The sequence below is a fragment of the Aplysia californica genome, unplaced genomic scaffold (assembly GCF_000002075.1).
Source record: "Aplysia californica isolate F4 #8 unplaced genomic scaffold, AplCal3.0 scaffold00048, whole genome shotgun sequence".
NCBI classification, from domain to species: Eukaryota; Metazoa; Mollusca; class Gastropoda; order Aplysiida; family Aplysiidae; genus Aplysia; species Aplysia californica.
Window position 1 is genome coordinate 1,516,199 of NW_004797318.1, and position 12,082 is coordinate 1,528,280.

General features: G+C 38.9%; 1 protein-coding gene across 1 annotated transcript; it reads right to left on the bottom strand.

The window, feature by feature from the left end:
• Positions 1–781: 781 nt before the first annotated feature.
• On the bottom strand, positions 782–11,913 carry LOC101854550 (integral membrane protein GPR180). The gene is made up of 10 exons (XM_005092553.3): positions 11,768–11,913; positions 9,375–9,674; positions 8,714–8,848; positions 8,024–8,233; positions 7,000–7,180; positions 6,156–6,205; positions 4,910–5,070; positions 3,854–4,045; positions 2,310–2,387; positions 782–1,007 (listed from the first exon to the last, which is right to left on the bottom strand). Exons 2-10 carry the CDS (start codon positions 9,568–9,570, stop codon positions 852–854), a joined length of 1,359 nt encoding a protein of 452 aa, XP_005092610.1. The 5' UTR covers positions 9,571–9,674; positions 11,768–11,913; the 3' UTR covers positions 782–851.
• Between the last annotated feature and the right edge of the window lie 169 nt (positions 11,914–12,082).

Genomic DNA, 12,082 nt, shown 5'->3' on the forward strand with positions numbered 1-12,082 from the left:
CCGCTTCCTTTATCTTATACCATATTTTGACCAAATTCTATTGCACAAAGCAAAAGTTTTTACTCTTAATATTGAAAAGAAAAGAATAGCATACCGTGTTACTCACTGACCTTTTCTACTTCAAACTTCAAGGTCATTCATGAGAGTCAGCGTAGAAATTTCCAGCAGAGTGGAAACCACAGCTTGAGTCCAACAACAAGAAGTGAGGTCAGCTTCTAAAATACTTGTTTTATTCTCATAGTTCCTTCTCACAGACCTGCTCTTGAGAGCAAATTCATCAATGCTCTATATTGTCAGACATGAAGTATCCAACTCCACACGAAAAATAATGACAGTAACAATCTCTCGACGAACTTCTCCAATGTCCTTCTGGCAATTTCCTCCCAGGGAATAAATTGTTAGAATTTAACAACAGGCCATAGTAATAGGTTTGAGTCAATTATTTTTACAATTAAGAAAATAGTACTGTACTGTCATCACATTTTTTTTTTTTATGTACAGCAGAGAGATAGAACTTTGTCCTTGTAATGGCGAGAGTGGCTTCAGCATCACACTACACACAACATACTCCCTGACGTGTTTCATTTCCCAACAGCTGTGCTTTTCACTTCTGTTTACATATTATGTATGCATGTGTATGTGTGGGCTTAGGTGTGTAAGTGTCTGGAGCAGAGCTCTGTATCGGTGTGTGTGTGTGTGTGTGTGAGTGTGTGCGTGTGTGTATGTGAACGTATGCTTTTGCGTGCATGTGTGTGTGTGTGTGTGCGTGTGTTTGTGGGTTTGTTTGTGTATGTGTGTGTGGGTCTACCTGTGTATGTGTGTGTGGGTGGGAGGGTCTATGTGTGTAAGTGTCAGGAGTAGAGCTTCATGCCAAACCTGGGGTCAAATCGGAGCGGCAACGTGCTGGAGAGTGCTGAGACCTCCCAGTACAGGCTGCGCGAGAGAAACAGTCGGTAGAGCAGCACCCCGGCCACCGACTGGCACACCAGAACACCCATGGTGATGAGCTGCAGACAGAAACACACACACAAACATGAAAAGTGGTATCAAAGACAGATAAAAGGGGGAGGGGGGTCATTTGTTTTCCTTTTGTCCACATAGAAATCTAAAACAAAGATGTTATAATAAGAATAATAAATAGCCTTTGTATAGCACATACCCCACTCAACAGCAAGCTCTATGCCCTTTACAATATATTACTATATAGTATATATATGTGTCATGATGCGGTGGAATCAGGCACTCGTCAATTTTTGGGCATAGAGTTATTTGTATTATCTGAAATCTATTTATTTGCTTTGCTTTCAAAGAAAAAAAATATCCATCTATCTTGAAGAGAAGTAAAGATATTTGCGATTGAAGGGGATGAGGTCGCCTAATTTCAATGGTGAAATAAGCGAGAAAGCGGCCACCAAAGTTTGGTAACTCCAATAGCTAAAGAGTCCTTCGAAACGGAATAATGACATAATTTGTGCCTTTAATCAACGTTTTATAGCAAAAGTAACACAGAATTGTGTTTTGATATGGACATAAAAAGGATTGAGTAAAAAACAAAAAATCTATAAAAATTGCCAAACTGGCCGAAAAATGCCTGTTTCTCCAGTTTCATTATTTTGACGAGCGCCTGATTACACCACGATGCCTCACAAACGTAATCGACATCAACTTTCTCAATACACAATAAGATAAAATACAAAGCAAATTACTGTCAGTTCAAATACACAGAGACCAGTGCTGGGCCTCTACTCATACCGGATACACCCAGTTCAAAGCCAGCTCTTACAACCATCCCAAAACAAGGAACAAATCTCCGACTTAATCACAGTTGTCATCTTAGCACAATGCAAGACGACTAAGCACTTATTATCTCCATAAAGAAAATATACATTGTAGTACGGAGGTCAACAAACAAACAGATTACAATGCAGTCTGAAGCATAACGTTTAAAGGTACCTCAGAGAAGTTCAGCCCTTAGATTTCTCAGACAAATCTGGAATAGGTAGGCCTACATTACTTAAAGTGGGCGTAGCACATACCTTTCTACCTTTAGGTTTCAACTTTATTATCCCTCTGTTGTTTCTGTATGCCCAACTCAATTAGTTTATGGTGCCACCATCCTTTTATTTAACCTTTCCCAAAATTTACAAATCTGAATTTCACAGTTGGTTCACAAAACAGACAACCAGGTTAACAAATGAAAATTTTGATTCAAATTCTTGGGGTGAAAATCAACCTACTTTGCAGCTCATCTAATAACTCAGTCGCATTAAGTAATATGAACGGTGAAATTAATAAATCAGAAGACGTACCTTATAGCGCAGGTATTCTGAGAACATCCATGATAACACAATGATGAAAGGGTAACAGAGGAACCACATCATACATAGCTGAGGAGTAAAAAAAAGTGAGATTGTGCATCTGACATTGAACATAGATAATTAAAAGAAGAAATATTGTGATGCACCACAAAAACTAAACAATGTCTTTGATAACGAAAAAACTAGAATACAACTTTTCTAGCTGTCTTTTCTTGATAACCTGCTTTGTAGACAAAGGGAAGTGAACCCATCCATCTGATTACAAAGGAGCATCCAAAGAAATTGCCTCCCTTGACACACAGACCAGTCCTGAGACAACTTTTTCTCAAAAGAAATGTCACTTTTCAAAACCTGGAAATTACAAAAAATCTCTAAGTTACTGACTGAGACGAAAGCTCAATATACTTAATAAGTTCAAGTTTCCTTTTGTATGATTCTAAAAATAGTCACAAGCACTACAGTTCCAAATAAAATCAGCTGAGCAAATGGCATTTCAAAAGGCCAGTCAACAGGTGGTAGTGTGACCACTATGTCGATGCAATACATACACTTTCTGACATTTCCATAAACTGACAGGCGCATTGATAAAAAATTCACATCAAAGGGCTATCATATTACACACACACACACTATAAACGTGGTAATAGCCATGGCTCTCTCTGTTCAGGAAAGACTTACGTTTGGACATTTAGCATGACAGAGCCTGCAATATTAAAAAATGTCAAATGCTCCAGAAGCAATGGCATATCCCTGCCACATAACTTAATCGGTAAAAACAAGACATATTTACTGCCCCCATGAAACAACCAGCAAATTGGAGAAGGGCATTAAGCAGATCACATTGCATACATGGAGTCACGCATGTGAAATGTGAGACTGAAATATACTTGATCACTCAAACATCAATGAAATGAAATGAAAGAGCGATTCATTATTGATGCTCACAAAATATGCCAGAAGTCAAAACTCACCAGGAGAGCAGCAAGCAGGATTACATAAACAAATCTAATAAGCTGAGTGTATCAGACACAGACATTTGTTTCATTAAAAAGAGAGTGAGTATAGTATATACATTCCGCATTCTGTTCAACCCCTTCATGTCCTGTACGATAAGCACCGTTCATCATTAGTCCTTATGTGGCGGAGGAGGCAAGTTGCTGCAATGTTAAACAGCACTCTGCATGCCTTTAAGGACCATAATGACCGGTGCTGTTAGTTATATTTTTGTATTCGTTTTACTGTTTCAATAAGATGCACTTTGTTATACTAATCACCTATTAGAATTCAGCTGTACTTTTTCCGTACAAAGAGATCTTAGACTTTTAGACACAGTTTGTCATATCTACAAACCAGATCTAATTATATGTCATTAATCTCTAATTTGAGCGTCACCATGCATCCTTGGGGATCAAAAATGGTGCTCAATGAAGCACAAGCCGCAAACTGACCCTGTATCACTAAGGGATTAATGCACAGGTACATTTTAACTGGAAATTTGCCAAGAGCAGCAGGACAAAGAAACGAAGAAGATATACCTTGGTAAAAGAACTGTAAAACTGCCTTTTCAAACTGCTCCTCTCCGAGCGGATCAGCTCTTTCAGTTTCACAGCAAACATAGCTGCCAAGAGAATGCGTAGTAAAACCAGAGAGATTCCAGCGTAGCTGCGTTGGGCATGGTACATGCGTCGGTTCACATCTTGACTCTGTTCCCACATAAACATCAGTCCCTGGTAACAAAGACAGTTTTGATGTAAACCAACTCCACAGGGTCACATTATATGAGAACGTTTCATATTCACTACTAACTCCAGATGTTTTTCAAAATCTTTATTTTGTTCCAAGGAGAGAACTGAAATCTTTTTTATTTTCTTCAAAGGAAACAGAATTAGCCATCTAAAAAGATAATCAGCTTTTTCAAATATTGAATTTAAACACCAGGAAAAAAACGGATGTAAAAATACTAGAACATTTTTAAAAATCCAGCAATACTTTTTTTGGTGTTCACACTAAAAATATGCTGAAATGATATATCACGATATTTGTATTTAAATGAGTATGAGCAAAGAGGGCAGGTAAGTCTATGGTCAGCGCATCTAAACCTTGACATTTGTTACTTTTGTTCAACTTTCAATCAAATTTTAACATACACTTACAAATAATAAGTGTCAGTTCCTATCGCATTTTTCCAAGACATGGGGGTCAATGAGCGTAATTCATGTACTTTTGTCTCTTTGAAATAAAACTTTACAAGACATGTAATCAGTCTGCTCTTCCTCAGCTCCACAAAAAAACAAATAACAGGCCAATATAACTGTAACTTTTAAGACATAGTGAAATAAAGTAAAACTGAGAAGAGACATTATGACGGTTTGGTTCAAGAAACCCGCACTGAACATTTCACTTACATGACAACCAGTTACCTCTTTGTGAAATCATATATCTCTTTCTCATTTAATTTCCTCCACTAAAAACAGGGATAGAGTAAAAATCTGTTTGCTTTCCACCAGAAGCAGAAACAAACAATTTTTTTTCTCTTTTCTTTAATTTCGTGGCTGAAGTTTCAACACAAAAAATGTCAACCAAGGGCTTACCTGTACAAGGCCCAGTACAGCCACCACTCTAGCAGCCGGCTTCCGGCTCATGTCTCGTAGGTGAGAGTAGCGGCAGACAGAGTGGGCGGAGGCCAGCGACCAGCCAAGGGACAAGCTCAGCAACATGAATAGTACTGCAAACTGGGACAGCATGTCCAAAACTGTTGAGCAAAGAGGAGACTTGTTGGTGATTTGTAAGAATATAACATGCTACCAGACACAAATGGGTTAATTCAAATGTTGCACACTCAGCCTGCTCAAAATATGGCAAGCTCTCTCCTCTGCCAAAATAGGTCACATTTGCCATAGTAGAAGCCACTAATCATCTTGATCCTTACTTAGCTGCTATTTCTCTTTATGTGATATTCTCCTCTGCGGATGCATTGGTCATCAGACATTGACAGAAGAATTACATACCTATTATTACACTCAGTCAGATTGGAAGAGTAAAGACAAAAAAATGAAGGAAAGAAGGCAGAGACAATAATATACTACAGTAAACAGCATATATAAAGATCTTAGCACAGAGAGATTCATGCATGGGATTTGACCATCAGAGGGGTAGCACTCTCTGCTTGCTGGTATGCAGCAAGTCAACTTGGGTGCCCCTCCATCCACTGGGATTCTTCAACTCCCTATACACACAAGCTGTCAGAAGAGACAACTAAATATGTTGCCGAGCTGCAAATTGGCAGAATAACCCCTGTACTTCTGCAGCAAGCAAACCAAGTATACTTAAAGAAACAGAAGGACCAGACCACATCAGAGCCCCGGTCAAGTCCTTGTGGTAACTAGACGGAATAGATTAACCAAAAACCTTTTTTTTTCGCAGTAAGCAAGTAAAATTTAACAGATTAATGAGTACAATTACTTGACAAGTTCCGTCTTTACCCCAAGTCAGTTAAGTCCTCAGAAACAAGAAAAAACTGGTGACCAGTAAATCGCAAAAGTAAGTGTAGTTTAGTTATCGTAAGAATTTTATGGCACTTGCAACACAATAAGGTCATATAAGTGCCGAAGAATAGATGTGTTACAAGACAGTTACATACACAAAAAAGAAGGAGAGACAAGGACGATACATGTTTGATAGGAACGAAAGAGCAAACCACACCAGAGCAGCCACCAACCACCCATGTATGTGTAGTTTGACACATTCAAAACATGCTAATCAACACAACCACAAGACTAAAAACAACAAATAAAAGACAGACAATAAACTCATTGACCACTTTGGGTATTCACTTACATTCTGAGGAAAGCTCAAGGTAGGGAGACCCAACTCCATCATGAGAATATCTGAAAGTAAATTAAATGTAATCGAACATTGATTAAGTGCCATAATAAATACCTACAATAGAACAAAGTTCAAGACTAAAGACATCCTCCACTGCCAGATGATAACACAACATTCTCTGACAAAAAAAACCCCCAGAAAAAACAGGAGGAGCAAACAGTCCTTAGAATACAATATCCTTTTTGTTCTTGTGATTGGTCCAGCTTAGACCCATCTCAAACAAGTAATTCAAAACAAGAGGGAAAACAAGAATGGGATGTTCAATTTTGGTTTTGAGTTAAAGAGACGCATGCGAACACAATAACTGTCACTTAGAATCTAGTATTTGGGAGAAAAGCAAGACAGAAACAAAAGAAGGATATAGTTTTTTAAAAAAAGAAAAAAAAAAAAGAGGGACTACAATATAGAGCTAGTGGCACCCCCTAACAATTCGAGTTGAGTTCATAAATTAAATATTTTCTTCAATTACCATTGAGAGAAGGAGAGAGAAAAGGAACGAGAGAAAAGAAGAGAAGTAGGTATAGAAAAAAATGAGGAAGAGAGTTTACGCGCTTCCAAGTGAATTAGCAAGTGCAGGGGTTTTATAGATATAAATGTCTATGTCTTCTTGTGTGTAATCACATAAGGACACTTTGGTGAGTTTGAGAGTGTCTGTGTTCTCGCAATGCTTTGAATTCAAATATCATGTTGCAAAAGATGTTGAAAATACACCCAGATAATCTCAAGCAAACGTACATGATCAGGAAAAGTTCAGATCATTCCTTAAGCAGAAATGAGAGCAGTGCATGAGAGTTACCTGTAGAAATGAACAACAAAGATGAGCACGCCGACCGCCTGCAGGGACATGGAGAACGTGAGTAACTGTATGACCAGCTGCATGGGCCCGCCCTTGCTGAGTGTTTGGTACAGCTGTGGGGCCACCACGCAGGCCACCGCAAAATAGATCACTGTCAGCAGCTGGTAAAACTTGAGTAAACCTAGACAACAAAGAGAGCAGAGTCAGTCATAATGGTGAGTTTATGAGTAAAGAGAAGAAAGATCGGATTTTTTCTTAAGTTTTCTTCCACTGCTGAATGATGCAAGGTAAGCATTTCATTAGGACCTAGCAAAAGTTGTGAGGTGACATTAAAAAGATAAACAACATAAACTTTTGAATAAACATCACCACCAACACTTTTTATCTATTATTTATTTTACATCCCTCAACACTGGAAGACAACCTCAGAGAAAAATCTGGTCAACAATCTGCGAAGCCCACTACATTTTGTAATCATAGCCACAGCAGGCTTCAAAAGTGATTTTTCAGTCACATCTTTAAAAATAGTAGCAGGAAATAGAAAATATGCATGTTACCTAGGTTCCAAAACCAGGAGCAGGTCTGCTAAGCATAAGAAAGGAAAAAGCACACTTGCAGAAACTGTGTGGCTCAACAAAATTTCTTCAGTTTACTAAGATTTGTCAAGCTGAACCATTTTGGCAGTTTCTGAAAACAAGGCTACAAGAAACAGTAACTAAAAGAAGACAACATCATAGGAAGGGGTGGATAAATGAAATGAGAGGGGAAGGATTTACAAGGAACAATATAATCATGTATTGTAACTAAGCAAGAGAGTGAGATTGGTGTTTGCGCTGCTCTTTCTCACTTAAAACAAACTTTGCGCATGTCAAACATCTGGTCTCATCTGCCACAGCAGAAGCCACAAGTCATCTTAACCTTTAATTCTTGTAACTTTTCTATTTCACTGAAGAAATATATTCTCCTTTGCAGATGTACTGGTCATCGTCAGAATAGACGGACAAGCATTATCAAAATCACATACCAGTTTCTTGATCTCCAAAGTGCTCCGTGGGGTTGCCGATGCTGTCAGGGTTGAACAGTTGAAGAGTATAATGAATGAAGTTGGGCTTTTCAACCGGGGACACAGGCCGATTGGTATCACACGTGTATACATCTGAGTACACGATGTGCCATATCCGGGGATACACATAGTGGGAAACGGGACGACTGCCACTGGTCTCATTGATGGAAACTGGTGGAGAAGAAAAAGACATCACATTGAAATATAAAGATACAGAAATGCAATAAGCCAAACGAACCACAAGATTTGCTTTTTTGTGTTAAAACATTGACGGAAACTGGGGAGAAGGAATGACATCACATTGAAATATAAAGACGCAAGAACACAATAAGAAAAACAAACAAGAAGATTTCTTTTTTCGTGCATCTAAAAACAGAGACTATCTCTTTTCTATTCTAAATGAGTCTAGACTTCCATGACATTTGAAGGTCAGATGTCATGACAAAGTCTGCAGAGTCCCAAAGCTCCCAAACTCTACAGCTCCGCAGTAAGATTATCACAAAGGGCTAGAACTGTATCCTCTAATTTTCTTTCTAAAAAAGTTGTGCGAGGCCAATGATAGACCGTAACAAAACATAGGAAGAAAAACAATAATTAACTTTTTCAGCAAATGGATGACAAATAGGCTTTGTTCCTATTAAAAGTGCTTACTCAATTCCTTTGCTTTCGCGAGCCGTCTGTGACAATTGGTATCTCCAGCAGCATCCTTCCAGTCTTCGGAGACAAAAAGATGCAGATTTGCTTCAGTCCCAGTTGAGTTCACAGTAAAGGTTAACACAGCATCACCTGTTCAACAGAAAAGCAAATAAAAGTTGTTTTCAGTCAGAAGGGTAAAAAAAAAAAACTTTCATCTCAGCGCTGACAGACATAGTAAGTGTTTAGAGAAGAGCCAAAACCAAAACAAAAACAAAACATAAAATAACACTTGACTGCGGAGAACATCATCAGTTCAAACCAGTGGGTTTTTACGGTGTGTTATAATACACATTTTCAACTCTACTGATGAGCAACTATGCCATTTTCAGGTTTCTGTCAAAGATATAGTTATGCCCTTCCCAATTCGCCTAAACTTTGTTCTTTTCAAGTCAACTTTGGGGACTTGCAGAGATCAAGTCGTACTTACTGTAAGTATAGTGGATAACTTCACTTACAATTTTTGGAAAGATTCAAATGTCAAAATTCTCGAGCTTAAAAAGGAAAAGTGTCATCTCTGTTTCGCATTCTTGCTTTCTATGAAACAAAAATTCTTTGCAAGATTCAGAGCAACAAAACTTGAAAGAAAGAAATTTATTGTCAAGCAATAAAATCTCACCATGGAAAGCAAAAGATGTGACGTACTGTCCCCTTCCAGCTTGAGCCACATAAGTGTTAAAAACTCCACTGACTGTTTTACAGTGTAAACTTGGAATCCACAGAAAAAGTGTTGCTGCTACGTAAACCAATCTTTTAATGCTCCCTCCACTCCACAGTGCCGCTCCATTGTTCATCGGTCTTAATGTTTTTGCCATTCAGTCAATAAGAGCTCAACTATGAAGGAGCACAGGGAGAGGTCAAGGATTTCAGCATAATTGGCACTTCTGAATCAGCATCCAGGTGTTACAGACAAACCAACCTAGGGAAACAAAACAAAAGAATCATTTCGTTAGTCTAGTATTGAAATGGAAAAAAAGTATACACACACACACACACACACACACTATTGATTTGTGTATGAACAGTTATATTAGCAAACAGTACATCGGCGATGCCTCTCTCAAGCATGAGTCGACACATATTATATGCATTCTCAAGTCTTTCTTCTGTTTATCTATCTCGAAACATGTAAGACTTGACGATGATTTGCATTACATCTGGGTTGCTAGAGAATTAGACAAATAATCCTGAAATTCTTATCCGTTTAGAAATGGAAGCATTTCAGCTGATCGATAGTTTTGTTACAAAGGTACAGGGCAGAGGGAAAAAAAAGAGATTTTCATTTTCTTTCAGACCACTGTTCTTGGAAATCGTGTTCAGACTTTTAAGCAGACTCAACAGTAAAGGTCACCTTTATTCTCACCCCAGGTGATAATAACCCAAGTCTCACTATTCTCACCCCCCTCAGGTGTGCTACATAGGCCTACAGTAGGCCTATAGCACAGGCACACACAGAGAATAACTAATACCCTGGTGAGAATAGCTCCCACCCCAGTGTGAGCATGAGCCGAGGACCCCCCTCCCCCCTTGACCTCTCGCAGGCGGATAAAATCACCTAGGCCCTTGGTGGCTTACCATATATGTGGTTGGGAATGAATAATAATATTATAAATAATGTAAAAACATGTTTTTCCTCTCCAGTTTTTAAAAAAAGGCTCACAGCCGATGACACTGAGCGGGATGTGGGACCAGCCGCCGGCCAGACCATTCGTTGCTTACACACTTAACGATAGCAGGCCTCTCACTCTCTGCCTGCACACAATAAATTATAGTTCAAGGAACAGAGAGCGTGTACAAACGTAACGAGACGCAAGCACAAGACAGTTTATAATTTAAGCTCTAGCACCATAGTAGAAGGGTTGTAAACTAGTCAGACCAAATGGGTGAGGGCATTAAATCATGTACTAGTTTAATAATTTTAAATCCAGCTCTTTTCTTCACTTTCATTTTTTTCTTCTTTTAAATTCTTTGTTTCTTTTTTTTTTCCTCTTCTTTCCCCTTCTTCGTGAACATTTGGAGTTTGGACCAAAAAAGAGCTAGAGAGCCAAATGAAATTCTCCGGGCCAGACAAGATCCAAAAGAGCGAAATTCCTCAGATTTGGCTCCAAAATGACAACCCTGACTGTGACTATTTGGACACGAACAGTGACAAACATATCCTGTGGAGCATCAGCCCTGACCCCCCCCCCCCCCCCTGGGTCATGCCTGCTAACCTCAGCCCTAATCCCTCTTCTAGATGCAGAACGGAGAGGTGAGAATAGCAAGACATGGGTTAGGGTGAGAACCACTTCCCACTGTAAATGCTGTTCAGGACGATTCCCAGCAGCAGGCCTACTCTGATACCGAAACTTAGGCCTAAAGTTTAGACTAGCTAAAGCTGTAGCCTACTGCTGTACAGTCTATTTACTAAGTAAGTCTTTGGCCTTGGGGCTTCTGGGTCTAATTAATTAATAAGTAGATCTAGACCTAGTAGTACTTTTACTAAGCTCAGTAGATCAGCAGAGTAGATCATGTCCTCATTTGAGCTTGGCCGGATAAAACTTTGGTGGACCCACTGTATTAACATACATGGGTATGAATGTGCACTGATAATTTTAAAAACACACAGAACTGCAAAACAATTATAAAAGAGAACAGAGAAAAGAAAAGTGGACAAGGAACATAAATTTTTCAATGATGGTTACATGGCATTGCACAGATAGTGAGGCTCAAAAGTAGATCTAGTTTGGCTTCGTTCAGTGTTGGGTCCACCAAAGTCCAATCTTAGCCTCAAATGAAAAAAAAACTCCAGTAAGCCAAAACTCCTTCAAAAGTCGAGCAAGGTGGGGCAGGTAGGGTTAAAAGTGACTGGAAATGAAAGTGAAGTGAACTGAGGAAAGCAAAGAAACTTGGAAGAGAAACAAAAGTGAAAACACTGAAAAGAAAGAGCAGAGATGAGTTCCCAAACATCAAACATTTACAACGCTGTTTCACTGTGTTTGACAGCAAATACACTGACATTTTCATAAATACCTTCTTGAAGAAAAACAAACAAAATAAACAAACAATATTCAACATCAAGAGTAGTTTAAATTCAGTCTATATATTCATGAAGACAGGGAATAGCAACAGGCTGTCGGTAGCACAATAACTTGAGCACAAAGTAACCGTACTTGTGTCCCTTAGCACCGGAAGTTGTACGTGGTCGCTTCTTTTCACAACTCGGGACAGAAATAGCTTTACGAAGAAGAGTAAACAAACACGCAAACACGTAGGCAACAATTTCCGGTTTCAAAGTTATTCCCGACATTCCCGTTGGCCTCATTGGAAATTTTGGGAAATAGCCCC

What these genes read in the sequence shown, in the direction of transcription:
- LOC101854550 (XM_005092553.3), bottom strand. Translation starts at nt 9,570, where the DNA reads ATGGCAAAAACATTAAGACCGATGAACAATGGAGCGGCACTGTGGAGT. An exon ending in CACATCTTTTGCTTTCCATG is followed by an intron (nt 8,849 to 9,374) that starts GTGAGATTTTAT and finishes TCTGTTGAACAG; the next exon opens with GTGATGCTGTGTTAACCTTT. An exon ending in CGCGAAAGCAAAGGAATTGA is followed by an intron (nt 8,234 to 8,713) that starts GTAAGCACTTTT and finishes CTTCTCCACCAG; the next exon opens with TTTCCATCAATGAGACCAGT.